Below are 18,499 nucleotides of genomic sequence, written 5' to 3'. Positions count from 1 at the left end.
CGAGGGAAGGCGAGGGTGGGGTTAAATGTCCCTCTGCCGGCACCCCCCCTCGCCGAGAAGTATTTCCGGGTGGTGACAGGGTTTTTCCGAGTTATTTGCATAGGTGATAAATAAGCACGATAAACATAAAATCCATATTGCTTGGAGGGAGACGTTTTCTAAAGAATAATAAATTCCTTCGGCAATTGGTCTGCTCGACGATCTCGTGTGAATAGATCTTTGTCGTGCGGTTGGTTTTTCCCCAGTCATGTTATTAGCCCCTCGGAAGCTGTGCTAGCCTCGCGGCCGTCGCCTGTCGCCATGGTAGGAATGTTGTGTTTAAATTTTAACGGATTTTCCGAATGTTGAACGTTGCTGCCACTCGCGAAGCCTCGAGGCCCCCGGCCCCCCGGCCCCGGGAGGAATCCCACAATCGGGTTTTGCCAGCTCGACAGACAGGCTTCTCTCCGGCTTTATTAACTGATGTACTGAAACGGTTGGGCCACAATTTTAAGCAATTCGAATACTTTTTTTTGTCAGGAAAGACATTAATTCTGCAACCAAAAAAAAACATTTGAGGACAGTTCCCTTGCCGACTTAATGTTTAAACATTCATTGGTCCAAGATTAGAACCATTTTACGATGTACACCACAATAATTGCGTGTATGTGTTGTGTATCTCCTAATTGGCATCTCCAGTTTTTGCTTTGCTCGTTCAAATACGAAAATGAATCGCAATGAGCCGCGTACTGTGAAACACTGAGACGATTTACAACTTTCTTTGGATTGGAGTAAACGATCGTAAATTAAAGATCGATGCTGTTGTATTCTCAAGTGATTAAGGTTATTCCAGTATTGTACAATTGGAAGTGGCTATTAATTCCCTGAGCACAGAAAAATACAGTGCCGAAAAGGCCCTTTGGCCCATTGAATTTGCTCCGCCGTTTCACACAACAGTGTAAAATTTTATATTTTGACCAAATATCGCTACGTTTCCAACTGCCTTCACACTCGTAATGTAACATCGATGTGAGGCCAAAACCATTCCGTATTACTGCGGAATCTGTAAATATGCCATTCATTACCCGTTCTTGGCAGTGTGAAAGGCTAAGGATGGATAGCAACAGACCATTAATGATTATGATCGTAGTGTGCATTTCAGCAACGCTAGGATGCATATTTAGTTCAAATTGTAAAAAGATGCAGAAGGATGTGAAACTACAGCTGCTGACCTTGTGGCCTGCTTTTATTTCTAATATGTCCTATATGATCCTGCTGGGGAGGGAGGCTGAAGTATTAGTGGTAGATGTTTTGAAGGTAGGTGGTAGCAGACTGATTTAAAAAAAAACTATGAATACTTAAGCACTTTTTAAAAAAAAACATTTTTGTAATTTTTTTAACGTTTTAAATGCCTTTTATATTGAGCTTTTAATTAGTATAACACTTTTCAAAGCAATTATTACACATGCACTTTTAGCAGTACAAGGTATTGCTAACTGTTCAAACTAGAGAGTAGTTTGAGCAATATGAAATGCATTGTGGAGAAAATAAAGGAGAAGGTAGTGTCAATTGGCTGTCAAGGCCAAACCAATTCTGATGTTCAGACAATCTCAGTTTAAGGTCAGGTCCTGACTCTGGATTCAAGCCATATTTGCATTATAACTGCAAAATCAGTGTGAATACACTATTAGATTTATTTTGCCAGGATTTTCATAATTTGTGTTTTCTCATTAATTGATATTTCGTTATTTTTCTTTTTTAGTATATTATTTAATAACAGTTTTTCTTTTTGTTGCTCATTTTCATTGCATATTTAAGCCAGGATGAGTATTTAAACTAGGAGTGAAGATTGTAAAATTAAAGCCAAGGAAGGGTGCATTACAGATTACCAGATTGCGAACAGCAAGTGGAAAAAGACATTTGCATTCAGATTAGATAGATGAGCAGGAATGACAAAATGATTGTTCTGATCAATTTTAATTTTTCCACTTGAAGTGTTTGGAACAGAGATGGAGCAATTGGAGAAAAGTGAATAGAATTAATAAAATATATGTTGATTGATTATTTCCTCAAAGATTATGCAGCCTGCAATAATTCATTCTTTTATGGGATTTGGGCATCGTTGGCCTGTTAGTTGCCTGCCCTAATTGCCCTTGAACGGAGTGGCTTGCTAGGTCATTACAGAGGACAGTTAGAGTCAACTACACGAGTCCAGTCACATTTTGGTCAAAGCAGGTAAGAACATAAGGACTAAGAGTATGAAATTCAGCCCCTCGAATGTGCTCTGCCATTAAATACAATCATGGCTGATCTCCTCTCGGCCTCAATTCCACTTTTCTGCCCATTCTCCATAACCTTTCAACCCATTACTAAGTAAACATCTGTCTATCTCCTCCTTAAATTTACTCAATCTTACATCAGAATTGGATAGATTTTATGGGTGGGGAAGAAAAGGCAAAAAAAGAGGTGTGCGATAAGATGAAAGACAGGAAAGATCGATGACCTGGAAGAGTTAGTCATACAAGGCCGGAGGAATAGTGATGGTGCCAGAAAAGAAACAAAAGATGTATTTAGAGCAGATATGTTGCTTTTAGAAAGCAAAAAAAAAATGCAAAGAAAGGGAAACAAAAGAGGTCAGAGATTATGGTCTGAAATTGTTGAACTCACTTTTCGAGACTGGAAGGCTATTGAAAATATGAGATGCTGTTTTATGAGCTTGCGTTGGGCTTTGGTAAAATAGGCCAGGGCAAAGATGTCAGCATGCAGGCCAGATGGAGAATTAAAAGTGAAAGCCACCAGAATATCGGGGTCATGATTTCAGACTGAATGTTCTGCCAAGTCATCACCCAATCTGCATTTGTTCTTCTCAGTGTAGAGTTCACTTTGTGCCCTGTAGATGCTGGGTGGCATCTAGGAGGTGAATTACTTGCCTATGATCTGTTCTTCTAAATACAGTATTTGTGGGAATTAGGAGCAAGCGTAGGCCATTTGGCCCCTTGAGCCTGTTCCACCATTCAATAAGATAATGGTTGATCTGGTTTTGGTCTCCACTCCACTTCCCTGTCTGCATTCCATAAACCCTTGATTCCCTTGCTTGGTAAAATCTATCTAACTCCGCCTTGAATAAGTTTAAAGACACAACCTCTGCTCCCTTCTTGGGAAGAGAGTTCTACACAGGGCCATCCTGAAAGGGGAAAAAATTATCCTCATCCTAGTTTAATAAGGTCTCTTTTTTTTCATTTAAAGTACCCAGTTTATTTTCCTAATTAAGGGGCAATCCACCTACCCTGCACATCTTTGGGCTGTGGGGGGAGACTGTGCAAATTCCACACGGAGAGTAACCGGGTCCTCAACGCTGTGTGGCAGCAGTGCTAACCACTGTGCCACCTTAGAGGTCTTCTTTTAAGACAATGTTACCAAGTTTTCCCGGTATCGCCTCAGATTTTGAGATCTTGTGTTTCATTAAGATCACTTCTCATTCTTCCAAGCCCCAATGGGTATGGGCCCAACCTGTTTAACCTTTCTTCATAAGATAAGCCCTTCATCCATGGAATTAATTGAGTGTACCTTCTCCTTCCAAAGCAATTATATGTTTTTCAAATGGGACCAAAACTGTACACAGTATTTCAGATGTTGTCCCATCAAGGTTCTGTACAGCTGCAGGAAAACCTCCCTATTTTTATATTCCATCCCTTGCAATAAGCGCCAACATCTTGTTGTACCTGCGTGCTAACTTTGTGATTCATGTCTCAAGACATCAGAATGAGCGTTCACGTTTTCCCTACATTATACTTGGTCACTCATTTAACCTGTCCATATCTCTTTGCTGTCTCTCTACCTCCTTTTGACAAGGTGTGGAGATGCCGGCGTTGGACTGGGGTGAACACAGTAAGCAGTCTTATAACACCACAGTAAGAAGTCTTACAACACCAGTTTAAAATCCAACATGTTTGTTTCAAACACTAGCTTTCGGAGCACTGCTCCTTCCTCAGGTGAATGAGGAAGGAGCAGTGCTCCGAAAGCTAGTGTTTGAAACAAACATGTTGGACTTTAACCTGGTGTTGTAAGACTTCTTACTGTCCTTTCGACAACTTTATCTTATTACTTACTTATCTTTGTGTCATTGGCAAATATAGCTAACATACATTTGGGCTCTTTCAGCTAAGTCATTGATATAGATAGTTGAGGACTCGGCACTGATCTCTGTGGCACTCAATAGGTTGCAGCTTGCCAACCTGAAAAACACCCATTTATCCCTATTCGCTGCTTCATATGAGCTAACCAATCCTTTATCCGTGCATTTTAGCGATGGCAATTTCATCGAATGTCAAAGGGAGATACAGTAGTTAGATTCTCTCTTGTTGGAGATAATCATTTCATGGCACTTGTATGATGTGAATATCACTTGCCACTTATCAGGTTAAGCCTGAATATTGTCTAGGAGTTGTTGTGAAACCGTGCTTTATATCAAAAAATGTTTTTGAACTTACTGGTTGGAAACCATTCATAAATTCTTTTTTAAAGACTAAAGCTATTTTCCAATGAATTTGAGATCACAATCAAAGATGGCTGCATATCTACATCACTGTTTATTTTACTTGGAAGGAACCACTTCAATCTACAAAACCTCACCAGGAACAATTGCAAAGTATCCAGCCAATCGCCATGGATACTCAATTGGTTGGAGACAAACCATTAATGATAATTACCTGGACAATGGGACTGGCTGAGAGGAATTCCCAGCAATTATCTAATCTAGTTACAACTGGAATACAGTGCCCATATGGGCAGCACGGTAGCACAAGTGGATAGCACTGTGGCTTCATAGCGCCAGGGTCCCAGGTTCGATTCCCCGCTGGGTCACCATCTGTGCGGAGTCTGCACGTTCTCCCCGTGTCTGCGTGGGTTTCCTCCGGGTGCTCCGGTTTCCTCCCACAATCCAAAGACGTGCAGGTTAGGTGGATTGGCCATGATAAATTGCCCTTAGTGACCAAAAAAAAAGCTAGGAGGGGTTATTGGGTTAAGGGGATAGGGTGGAAGTGAGGGCTTACGTGGGTCAGTGCAGACTCGATAGGCCAAATGGCCTCCTTCTGCACATTATGTTCTATGTTCTGTAGCCATTTTTGGAACACGGTAGTTGGATAGAGAGGGTCCTATGACGAACCAAATACCCTTTGTGCATTGAAGCAACTGCTTTTTTTTCAGCTGTTGAAGATAAAGAATTGAGAACTGATGGAGCAAGCATGTTCTCTCTTGCTTTCTATCCAACTTGCAAGTTTCAAACCCCCATCTCCTGTTCTATGAGTCTGTGCTATAGCCAGACTTTAAAAAAATAATCTTGTAGCTAATATCTCCAACAATGGATAAATCATCTGTCTACAAATTTAAACTGCCTCACGCTTTCCCAGAAGCATCGCCGAATTTAGCCTGAAGCCAACCCAGTCACCAAACTTAGAACTACATACCTCTTTAAATACAGAGTTATACCTCTTTAAATCACAGCACTTTAAATAGGGGTGGCACGGCACAGTGGTGCAGTGGTTAGCACTGCTGCCTCATGGTGCTGAGGACTCCGGGTTTGATCCCGGCCCTGCACATTCCCCCCGTCTGCGTGGGTCTCACCCCCACAACCCAAGGATGTGCAGGGTAGATGGATTGGCCATGCTAAATTGCCCCTGAATTGGGAATTTATTGTTTTAAAACTGGACTTTATATCAACTAATCTATTCTCTCACTACAATCTGTGTATGTGAAAGGCAAGTATTCTTTATTTTTCTTAGATTAGGTTAAACAACAAATAACAGTATATCACGGGAACAGGCCCTTCGTCCCTCCAGTCCTGCGCCGATCATGATGCCTGTCTCAACTAAAATCTTCTGCACTTCCGGGGTCCGTATCACTTTATTCCCATCCTATTCATGTATTTGTCAAGATGCCTCTTAAACGTCGTTATCGTATTTGCTTCCACCACCTCCCCCAGCAGCAAGTTCCAGGCATTCTCCACCCTCTGTGCAAATCACTTTCTCGCATATTTCCTCTAAACGTTCCGCCTCGCACCGTAAACCTATGTCCCCTAGTAGTTGGCTTTTCCACCCTAGGTAACAGCTTCTGATTATCCATTCTGTCCAGGCCACTCCTAATTTTGTAAACTTCTATCAAGTCGCCCAACCTCCGTCATTCAAATTCTTTTCTTTTTTTTTCATTCACATATGGCCACTGTTCCACTGCTGTGATAGTGAAATGTGGCAACTCTATCATCGAGTGCAGTCTCATCTCCAGTGGCAGAATGGACTGTCTCTGTCTGCAAATTATATGTAAATCTATGTGCATTTAAGGAGAGGTTTGATGTGTACATGGATTAGAAGGGAACAGACGGGACAGGGTGGGAAGGGGTAAGTGAACTGGGAGCTACTAGACTGGGCCTGTGGAAGATGGTGCAGGAACCAACAAGAGAGAAAACATACTTGACCTCATCCTCACCAACCTGCCAGCCGCTGATGCATCTGGCCATGACAGTATTGGTAGGAATGAGCACCGTACAGTTCTTGTGGAGACGAGTCCCATCTTCACATCGTGGATGTGTTCCATCATTACTAGCGTGCTAAATAGGATAGATTTTGAACAGATCTCGCAACTTAAAACTGGGCATCCATGAGGCACTGTGGGCCATCAGCAGCAGAATTGTATTCAACCAGAATCTCAACATCCTTTGATGAGGCTCAAACATTTGCAACTATTTTCAGCCAGAAGTGCGAGTGGATGATCCATCTTGACCTCCTCCTGAGATTCCCAGCATACCAGTCCTCAGCCAAATCACTTCACCTCATGTGAAATCAAGAAACGGCTGAAGCCACTGGCTACGGCAATGGCAATGGACCCTGACAACATTCCAACAGTAGTACTGAAGACATGTCCCAGAATTAGCTGCATCCCTTGCCAAGTTGTTCCAATACAGCCACAACACTGACATCTACCTGACAAAAGTGGAAAATTGCCCAGGTTGTCCTGTCTACAAATGTCGACAAATCCAACACAGCCAAGTATCGCCCAATCAGTCTACTCTTGATTATCAGCAAAGTGATGGAAGGAGTCACTGATAGTGCTATCAAGTAGCACGTCACACAGCAATAGCCTGCTAATACTCAGTTTGTGTTTTGCTTGGGCAACTCGGCTCCAGACTTCTTTACAGCCATGATCTGAACATGGATAAAAGAACTAAGCTCAGTAGTTGAAGTGAGAGTGACTGCCCTTGACATCAAGACAGCATTTTGTGAATGTGGGATCAAGAAGCCCTTGCAAAACTGGAGTCATAGGAATCAGCTCAGCGGGTGGGGGTGGATCTCTTCACTGGTTTTAGCCATACCTATACCAACACAAAAGGAACATGGTTGTGGTAGTTAGAGGTTAATTATATCAGTTCCAGGACATAATTGTAAGAGTTCTCATGGTAGTATCCTAGGTCCAACCATTTTCAGTGGTTTTATTGCTAAACTTCACTCCATCATAATGTCAGAGGTGAGGATGTTCACTGATGATTATACAATGTTCAGTACTATTCACGACTCCTCGGGGCCTGAGAGATCTTTTTTTTAAAAGGAAAGAGATTTATTGTACTTGAGAATTGCCCCACTATTAACTGGGACTTTGAGCCTGGGTGAAGAACACCCTGCTGAGGCCGTACTTCCCCACTTCCTGCATTGACTAGCTACAGGAAGAGATCAAGGCGCCATTTTTAAATGCCACCCCAATCTCTTGACACCCCCGTCGGGATTCGATTGCAGCTTCTGGATCCCTCCCAATTTGCCTCTTAGGGGGTCCTTGAGCTACCCCCACCTCTTACGGGCAGGGCACCCCCTAGTACTAGCATTGCCAGCCTGGCTGGTAGTGCCTGGGCAGGAGTGCCCTGGCCACCCGGGGGCTTCCGATGATCTTGCCCCGCCGCCCCCCCCCCCAATGTCGTTACGCCCGATCCACATCTGTGTGGACCAGTGCTAAATGGTACCATCGCGGTCTTCCAGGTGTAGGCGTTCATTCGTTACTGGGCTTCGTGAGAATCGGGCGCTAACATATTTAAGTGAGCCAAATGTGTAAATCAGGATCTGGTCCAGCGAGGGCAAGATCCAGATCGCGACTTCCTGTGAGGTGCTCCGAGCATTGCAAACCTCACGAGAGGCCTCTTGTGAGATTTAGCAGCCTCATGGTGTCACCGAATCGGGCAAGATGAGGCCATTTGATTGCGCTCTATATTGCAGAGGTGGTAAGCTTCTTGTAATCCAATTCACATCAGAATAAAATGCATTGTTCAAACTAAATCTTTATTACTACACTGTTGTGTCAAGTAAATACTATATTCTGTACTCTGTAATTATTTAGTACAAATAGCTTTATCATTTAGAATTTATAGAAATTTTTACTAAAATTGGTAATTCTAGATTTTGGAAAATTGCAATTATTAGTTTAAATTGTGCTCCATTTTCAATAAGCTGGATTGGTATTTCTTGTTTTATATCAGTACTTGCTGGATATTTTTTACTAAAAGCAAAGCACAAACAATGCAACTGTTTTGGCCCTAACATTGATCCTGTTAAGGCCAATTTTATTTTCTCGAGACTGAGAAACCCAGCCATGTCACTAACCCAGGTCTCCACACTCAGGGGCTTTGAGTCCTTCTACGTTAACAGGATCTGTCTCCGGGCTACCAGGGAGGCAAAGCCAAGACGTCGGCCTCTTTTGCCCCCTGAACTCCTGGATCTTCCGACACTCCAAAGATCGCTACCTCCGGACTCTGCACCACCAGTGTTTTTAGCACCGTGGCTATTACCGTAGCAATATCCTGCCAAAACCATCTAAGCTTCGGGCATGCCCAAAACATGTGGACATGATTTGCTGGGCTTCCCGCGCACCTCGCACACCTATTTTCAACCCCGAAGAACTCAATCATCCTAGCCGCTGTCATGTGTGCCCGATGGACTACCTTAAATTGTATCAGGCTAAGCCTGGCGCATGATGAGGACGTATTAACCCTGCTTAAGGCATCCGCCCATAGCCCCGCCTCTATCTCTCCACCTAGCTCGTCCTCCCACTTGACCTTGCGCTCCTCCACCGGAGTTTCCTCCACCTCCGAAAGCTCCTGGTAAATATCCGATACCTTCCCCTCTCCCACCCAGGTACTGGAAACTACTCTATCCTTCATCCCCCGTGGCGGCAGCAGCGGAAAGGCCAGTACCTGTTTTCTCAAAGTCATGCACCTGAAACCATTTCCTGCTGGCAATTTACATTTATCCTCCAAAGCTTTCAAGCTGGGAAAGCTCCTGTCTATAAATAGATCCCCCATCCTTCCAATTCCTGCCCTCTGCCAACTCTGGAACTCGCCATCTAGCCTACCCGGTACAAACCTGTGGTTATTATAAATCGGGGTCCAAATCGATGATCCCTCCACTCTCTTATATCACCTCCATTTCCCTCCGAGCCGCCACTACCACCGGACGTTTGGAGTATCGGGCCGGCAAGAATATCAGAGGTGCCATTACCAATGCTCTCTGACTGGTGTCTTTACATGGCGCTGCCTGCATCCGCTCCCGTGCCCCCCCCCCCCCCCCCCCCCCCCCCCCCCCCCAGGAACTGCGCTCCAGCAACACTTTCGTCACTCGTGGCGTTTTACTCGCCCACACAAAGCCTGAAATAATCTTATTCGCCCGCTTGAAAAAGGCCTTAGGGGTGAAGATGGGGAGGCACTGAAAGACAAACAGAAATCTGGGGAGGACCGTCATTTTCTTTAAGTTTTAATGACTACAGGATAGTGAGTGCAGCAATATAGATGAAAAACCTGCAGCCGATTCCTCGAAGATTCTTTTGGTGTTTTTAATGTTTAACACTGGGAAAGATTACGTTGCTATAACCTAGAGGAATGTGGATCATCCAAGGGGGTAATTATAAGGCAGCAATTCAATGAAAGGACGCTATAGCCATATAAAATTAGAGCTATATTGGATTATTAGCATGATGTAGTGATTTCGGAATGTTACATTTTCCCCCTTTTTTTGAAGTGAAGGAATGGGGTTTGAGTTCACAGTCCTAAGTTATTTGCTGCAAGATTTACAGATTACTGTACTGATTTACATATTTGTAAATTTAAAGTTTTTAAGTCAAAAGTTTTGTTTTCAAAAATCCTGATATTCACTCGTGTTTAGAGATATTTGTTCGATGTTCATCTTTCTTTCTTTTCTGCCAACAGGAAGATTTCTCTCCTCTTTCATTAACCGATATATGTTTAGATTTCTTGAGGGTGAATTTGAATCAATTTTGTTGGGAAAGGACAGATGGCTCATTCTGTCTCAAGGAAACTGTGGTGTTTCCACAAGAACTGGCAGATCGCCTACTGCAGAAAATGTCCCTGAATGGTAAGACGCTGTTTACTTATCTCTACGTATGGAAATCAAAAATTTTCTGCCATAGATTAGGTGTTTCATAGGCATATCCAGATAATCAAAAAACAACATTTAATCTTTTCACCCCTCCAGTTTATTGCTATGAATGGTGTAATATTAACAGGATAAACCCTTTTGAACTTGGGGCCCCTGGAATAAGTTGTATTACTCTCTGAGATAATCTGTGGGTACCCTGGAATGGGGGAGTTAAAGGATGTTTGCACAGAACTCTGAAAATAAATAGTTGGTGATCCTTTTAGGATTCAGTAATGATGCCACGGTCGCTTGAGAAATGTTTCAGCAGGAATAAGTAATTTTTATCTTTCCTTTTGTAAGCACACCAGCTGGAGCTCAGGTGAGAGCCTAGTTTTAATGGTCAATATATTAAACAGCTTCTAGATGTGGACTTTATCCATTGCTTTTAATTTTAGTTCATAATTTTCTTAATCCTATTAACACTTATTGTTTGTGTTTTGTTCATAAAGGAGAAATAGCAAAATTAAAAGTTAAAATACAATGATCTTGTACTTCTTCTGGTGGCTTCATCAAAAATAAGGGACTCTAAAAGTTTAGAATAGTAAACTGGGTGATGATCCACATTGTGAAAGTGAAGGGATGAATTTTGCTGGGGTCAGGGGTGTAGTGAGGGGGTAAAGCGCGGTCTCTTTTCCAACTAATCCAGTTTAAAGGAATGAAATGAAAATGAAAATCGCTTATTGTCACGAGTAGGCTTCAATGAAGTTACTGTGAAAAGCCCCTAGTCGCCACATTCCGGTGCCTGTCCGGGGAGGCTGGTACGGGAATATTTGGCATGAAAGTCTAAAATGGACCCATCCTCAAGTGCTGATGTTCAAGAAAGGAGGGAGAGAAAGCTGGGAACTACAAGCCAGTTAACCAGTTGTTGGGAAAACGTTGGAATCTATTATGAAAGCAGTCTTAACAGCACAATTAAACTTTGAGTCAGAGTCTGTGGTTTTACAGAAGGTTTTTGAGGATATGAATAATAGGATAAATAAAGGGATGCCAATAGATATGGTGTACTTGAGATTTCCGAAGGCATTCGATAATATGCTGCACAAAAGGTTAGTGAACAAGATCAGAGCTCATGGAGTTGGGAGTAATATCAATGGAGGATTGGCTATCAAGCCAGGTGGCAAAAAGAAAGGATAGACAGGGCATTTTCAGTTTGGTAGGTTGTAACTAGTGAAGTGCTGCAAGTAATCTTTATTAGTGTCACAAGTAGGCTTACATTAACACTGCAATGAAGTTGCTAAGAAAATCCCCTAGTCGCCACACTCCGGCCCCTGTTTACTGAGGGGGGAATTCAGAATGTCCAATTCACCTAGCAAGCATGCCTTTCGGAACTTGTGGGAGAAAACCAGAGCACCCGGATGAAACCCACGCAGACACCGGAGAACATAAGAAGAATGAGAGGTGATCTTATTGAAAGACTCTGAAGGAGCTGGACAAGGCAGAAACTGGGAGGTTGTTCCCTTGGTTAGAGAATCTAAAACCATGGGGGAGCAGCCTCTGAATAAGGGTAGATCATTTAGGACTAGGATTGGAAAGATTTCTTCCTTCAGAATTTTTGAAATTCTCGACCCCAGAGAGTTATGGATGCTCCGTTGTTGAGTGTGTTTAAGGCTGCAAAAGATAGATCTCCGGTCACACACTATAGTGGAATTGAGGCAGAAGGTCAGCCATGATATTGAATTTCGGAACAGGCTAGAGGGTCAAAAGGATCTCCTTTTACTGTTATCTCTTATGTTCTTAAGGCATCGGTGAGGTGCTGTGCAAGATGCAGATACTGGAATGCCTACCACTCTAAAAGGCATTGGATAAAGTTCCACATAAGAGACCCATTTCTCCATTGATATTAGTTGCAATGATTATTTCCTTTTCTAGTTGCTTGACTTATTGGATTTTGAATTATGTAAATATGTGCATACCTGTCATTCCATTGGTTAACTACTTTATCTTTACTTCTGTAACCCCTCTGCCAAAGAACAGTTGATGGTATGAGGGAGGTTAGGTACTGTTGAGATGAAGTAAAAATAATTTTAGGGCTGGTTTAGAGGAAAGTGAAATTTGGGCATGAGCCTGGTGGCAGTTCAGGATAGCCTGAATCAACCATGAACCAATCTGCGTATTCCTCCTGTTCAGCACTTGTCCACCGATATCTATATCTTCCAATCCCATCTAACTAGGGAGGGGCATACAAGACTTAAATTTCTTCTCGAGCAATGTACGTGGAATCTGCAAAATCAGTACAAAAGGTGACATTCTACTCTGTTACTCTAATATAGATTCAGCTGCTTAACATTGATTAATAACGCAGCACCAAGTCTCAGCAGGAGACCAGTGCTGAGGTAATCTGGGTTCATGTTGATGCTGACTCCAAGCACTAAATCTGGACAATCTATAATAACACGTGGCTAGATACTGTGAGAAATGAAAATTAAATGAAATGAAAATTGCTTATTGTCACATGTTGGCTTCAAATGAAGTTACTGTGAAAAGCCCCTAGTCGCCATATTCCGGCGCCTGTTCGGGCAGGCTGGTATGGGAATTGAAGCCACGCTGCTGGCCTTGGTCTGCTTTACAAGCTAGTATTGAGCCCACTGTGTTAAACCAGCCCCTGAATGGTAATCTTATTCAGAAAAATGCAGCGCTGCTTTATAAAAGTTAATCTGCACTTGCAGGTTTTGATTACAAATCTTTCATTGGTTATTTCTGCCATGTCTTAACTAATAATATACATAGCTGTACTTCTCACTACTGAGCATTAATAAAAGCACTACTGAGAAATGGTAATGTCAGTGAGAAATGGTCAACATAGTAGAAGAAACCCCCCCCCCCCCTCTGGGAAAGTGTGTCTGCAGCAGTAAACCACATCTAGTTGGCATTTACACTCTATCTTTCTCATAAACTAGATGTGTGAAATGGAAAATGTTGCAACTGTATAGCAAACAGATACTCTTTTATGTTGGGGACAGGGATTTTCTAGCAGTGTTCAGTGAGCGCTACTGTGCAAAAAGGAATATTGTGTTCCATTAATGTTCCCCTTATGCACCTGACAAGCCTTAACTTAGTGAGAAAATAAAATTCACCAAACTTTTCAGTTCACTAACAACTGCCCCTCTCTTTTCCCATTCTTACAACAGGTGTGCTCAACGAAAAGACAGTGGGTATTTTCCGCATGAACAATCTGCTGCGCTTGAAACGTGCTTGTATTCGAAATGCTAAACTGTCAGCAGTCGCATTCAGGAAAGCATTCTGCCACCACAAGCTTATTGATCTGGATGCTTCTGGTGTAAATGCAGACATTACGATTACTGACATTGTAAATGCACTCGTCACAAACAAATGGAATCAACAGTACCTGCAGTGTTTGATGTTGAATTCATTAACACTGTCTCTGGAAGACCCTTACGAACGATGTTTCAGCCAGCTAACTGGCTTGCGTGTTTTAAGTGTTACCAACGTTCTCTTCTATAATGATGATCTTAGGGATGTTGCCTCGCTTCCAAGGTTAGAAAGTTTAGATATTTCAAATACTTCTGTCACTGACATCACACCACTTCTGACCTGCAAGGATAAGCTAAAATGCTTGACCATGCACCACCTTAAATGCCTGAAGATGACGACTACACAAATTTTGGAAATTATTAAGGAACTGGTGCTTCTTCAACACCTAGACATCTCTGATGATAAGCAATTTACCTCCGACATTGCACTTCGTTTGCTAGAACTACATCGCATATTACCTAATCTCCGATCCCTGGATATTTCGGGCAGGAAGCACATTACAGATAAAGCTGTTCAGGCATTTGTCCAGCATCGGCCTACAATGCAATTCATAGGCTTACTTGCTACTGATGCTGGCTATTCTGACTTCCTTTCTGGAGATGGGAATTTAAAGGTTAGTTTTCCTTATTTCACATTTTCAGAATATAATCTTGGTTTTAATATTTAGGTAATTTTTGCGCTTCATAAGGGACTATACTGGGCGGGATTCTCCGGTCCCCCAGCCGGATGTTTCTCGGTGGCACGCCATTCGCTGGCGGTGGGATTCACTATGCCCATCGCTTGTTAGTGGGATTTCCTATTGAAGCCTCCCCACACCACCTGAAAATCTGTGGGCGGGGGTGTGCTACTGGCGGGAACAGAGAATCCCAACGGCCAGAAAATCCCTGCCAATGTTTCCAATTCTGACTATCATTTTGTACTGAGGACTTCTGTCTCCATGTTCAGATCTGATGATTAATCTACAGTTCAGAAGTTTGTGGCAAATTCTTTCACAGAATATTCTATAAATCTCCATACTTGTAGTTTCTTTTTTTATTCTGTCAGATTCTTAATCTTAAAACTCATAGGATTGTGTTAACCAATCAATAATATTGTAATCAGTTAGTTTTAAATTTATTTTTATCAACAATGGGTGTGAAAAAACAAAAAAAAGTGGCTTTCTGAATGATTTTGAGTCATCTTGCTTCAAGGAAAAGTGCACAAATCTATAGATTACACCAGTGATTCTTTCAGTTGATTTATTGCTCGTCTCCTTTTTATATCTCTTTTATTTTTGAACCATTTAGCATGCTGTCTGGCTCCAGCGTCCTGCCGTGCCTGCTTCCTTCCTTCATTAAAAATGAGAGGTGTGAGTGCTGGGAAAAACAATTCTTTGTTTTGTAGATAATATCTGCAATGAGCCCATGTTTTGAGATGATCTGACACTGAGACAGAGTAAATTTCCCAGCATTTTGTCTGAATAAAATAATCCTTAATGTTTTGTGAAAAGCACTCTTGGTGCACAAGTGTTAAATTTCCCTTTGTGTTTATGTATTGGCAACCTTTATGGTCTTTGAGTGAGATATATTTTAGAAATTCTATGTTGATTTTAGGCAGTGACTTGTCTCCAGTGGGAGCATGGCAAACATTCCGAGAATTTATTTTACTAAGCCTATTCACTAAACAATAATGGAGAACAATTTCATTTTTAAAACTCTAGACTGTCCAGATTCATGTCTGGAAGTTTTATAAAATTCATTTTTGGCGGGATGTGGGCTTCGCTGGTTAGGACAGCATTTGTTGCCCATTCCTAATTGCCCTTGAGAATCATAGAATTTACAGTGCAGAAGGAGGCCATTCGGCCCATCGGGTCTGCACCAGCCCTTGGAAAGAGCACCCCACCTAACCTTTTTGGACACTTGAGGGCAATTGGTATAACCAATCTACTTAACCTGCACATTTTTTAGACTGTGGGAGGAAACCGGAGCACCCGGAGGCAACCCACACAAACACTGGGAGAAAATGTAGACTCCGCACAGATAGTGACCCAAGCCGGGAATCGAACCTGGGACCCTGGAGCTGTGAAGTAACTGTGCTACCTGGCAGCTGGTGGTGAGCTGCCGCCTTGAACCCCTGCAGTCCATATGGTGTAGGTGCACCCACGGTGCTATAAGGGAGGTAGTTCCAGGATTTTGACCCAGCGACCATGAAGGAATGGCTATATATTTCCAAGTCCGGATGGTGAGTGACTTTGGAGGAGCAAGAATGGGGATAGGATTGGTGACCTAGGTTTTGAGATGCTGTAGAAGGTGATTCCTATGGTCTTCCCAATGTTGAACTGCAGCTCATTTGAAGTAAAAGATGGGCACAAATTTGGATGACAGCAGCAGCAACAAGGCTGGAGAATTCTGGGCGGCACGGTGGCGCAGTGGTTAACACTGCTGCCCACGGCGCTGAGGACCCGGCATCGATCCCGGCCCCGGGTCACTGTCTGCATGGGTTTCACCCCCACAACCCAAAGCTGTGCTGTTTAGGTGGATTGTCCACACTAAATTGCCCCTTAATTGGAAAAAAATATTTGGGTACTCTAAATTTATATTAGAAAAAGGCTGGGCGATTCTTTCTCGGTTGATTGCCAACCAAAAATATTGCTACGTCACAAAGTACTGCAGAAGTATTCAAACCAAAACGTTGGTGTTTTGAAAATTAGACACTATTTACTTAACATGGGTTTGGGTGAAACAAAATCCAGTAATAATGCATGTAAAAGTGATGAAACAACACCTTTTTAAATCATACGTTGTTACGTGATGAAAATAAATACACTTTAATGGTTTCACAGTGACTAAAGACACTTCATCTCTAAGTGGTAAACCTCAACTTTTGTTGTGTTTAAGTCGCTATCATTGAGCAACCTCTTGCTACAGTTTTGTACTTGCTACATGTCGCTGCTATAGTAATAACTTTAGGTATTTTCTGGAGATCGAAGAGCGCAGGGGGAATGGTACCTTCAATAATGAATGAGATTACTTTAAGTATGACTGGAAGACAGAGAAAATTTGCTTTCAGAAAGATCAAAAACAAATTTGTAACTTTTTCCTCCTTTTGTATACGAAAGGTTTCAGGAGAAGCGAATGAAGTACAGATCTCTGAAGCTCTTCGTCGATACAGCGAAAGGGCTTTTTTTGTAAGAGAAGCATTGTTTCACCTTTTCAGTCTCACTCATAGCATGGACAAACCACAGCCTGAGCTACTGAAGGTACTACTTTTAAAACTGCTGTCAGTATTGTAATTCTTCTGGATGTATCGCATCTTTATTTCAATGGTGAAGAAGCTGACTACTAATGACCCTGTATCTGTGTGATTGTAAGATCTATGATTGTATCATGTTACATTGATTCCTGCGTACTTGGAGTGGTGATGCAGTGCACATGACACACAATAGAAATATAAAGTTACTTTCCATAAGGTCTAGAGATAATTCCTGGATTCTCCTGTGGTTCAAGATCCGTGTTTACTGGCCAATTTGGTGTCAATACCAAAGCAAAATTCCTCCTGCTCCTATCACTACCACATAGACCATAAGACATTGGAGCAGAATTAAACCACTCGGCCCATCGAGTCTGCTCCGCCATTCAATCATGCCTGATGATTTTTCTCATCCCCATTCTCCTGCCTTCTCCCCTTAACCCCTGATCCCCTTATTGATCAAAAACCTATCTATTTCTGTCTTAAAGACACTCAGTGATTTGGCCGCCGCAGCCTTCTGCGGTAAAGCGTTCCACAGATTCACCACCCTCCTGGCTGAAGAAATTCCTCCTCATCTTGGTTTTAAAGGATCGACCCTTAGTCTGAGATTGTGTCCTCTGCTTCCAGTTTTTCCTACAAGTGGAAACATCCTCTCCACGTCCACTCTATCCAGGCCATGCCGTATCCTGTAAGTTTCAATAAGATATTCCCCCCCCCATCCTTCTAAAGTCCAATGAGTACAGACCCAGAGTCTTCAACCGTTCCTCATACTACAAGCTCTTCATTCCAGGGATAATTCTTGTGAACCTCCTCTGGAGCCTTTCCAAGGCCAGCACATCCTTCCTTAGATATGGGGCCCAAAACTGCTCACAATACTCCAAATGGGATCTGACCAGAGCCTTGTATAGCCTCAGAAGTACACACCTGGTCTTGTATTCTGGCCCTCGACATGAATGCTAACATTGCATTTGCCTTCCTAACTGCCGACTGAATCTGCACATTGACCTGAAGAGAATCATGAACAAGGACTCCTAAGCCCCTTTATGCTTCTTATTTCCTAAGCATCTTCCCAATAAGAAAATAGTCTATGCCTCCATTTCTCCTTCCAAAGTGCATAACCTCACACTTTTCCACATTGCATTCCATCTGCCACTTCTTTGCCCACTCTCCTAGCCTGTCCAAGTCCTTCTGAAGCCCGCCTGCTTCCTCAATACTACCTGCCCCTCTACAGATCTTTGTATCATCAGCAAACTTAGCAACATGCCTTCAGTTCCTTCCTCAAAATAATTAATATATATATTGTGAAAAGTTATGGTCCTAACACCGACCCCTGAGGTACACCACTAGTCACCGGCTGCCATCCTGAAAAAGACCCCTTTATTCCCACTCTCTGCCTTCTGCCAGTCAGCCAATCCTCTGTCCATGGGCTCTTAACTTATTTAACCGTATCCTATGCGGCACCTTGTCAAAGGCCTTCTGGAAAACTAAATAAATCACTTCCACTGGTTCTCCTTTGTCTAACTTCCTTGTTACTTCCTCAAAGAACTCTTAACAGA

General features: G+C 42.5%; 1 protein-coding gene across 4 annotated transcripts in view; it reads left to right on the top strand.

Moving 5' to 3' along the window:
* Positions 1–18,499, top strand: part of zyg11 (zyg-11 homolog (C. elegans)) — a 75,637-nt gene that overhangs the window by 12,686 nt on the left and 44,452 nt on the right. For 2 of the 4 annotated variants that reach the window (XM_038794223.1, XM_038794222.1), the window contains exons 2-4: positions 10,214–10,379; positions 13,571–14,328; positions 16,813–16,953. In XM_038794223.1, coding sequence (XP_038650151.1) covers positions 10,214–10,379; positions 13,571–14,328; positions 16,813–16,953 — 1,065 coding nt within the window. Of the gene's footprint in view, positions 1–32; positions 304–1,833; positions 2,215–10,213; positions 10,380–10,742; positions 10,762–13,570; positions 14,329–16,812; positions 16,954–18,499 lie in introns of those variants that run through there. The other 2 variants (XM_038794226.1, XM_038794224.1) reach the window with 2 other exon arrangements.

Source organism: Scyliorhinus canicula, chromosome 4 (assembly GCF_902713615.1).
Source record: "Scyliorhinus canicula chromosome 4, sScyCan1.1, whole genome shotgun sequence".
Classification (NCBI taxonomy): Eukaryota; Metazoa; Chordata; class Chondrichthyes; order Carcharhiniformes; family Scyliorhinidae; genus Scyliorhinus; species Scyliorhinus canicula.
This window is presented reverse-complemented; position numbering and strand designations above follow the sequence as displayed.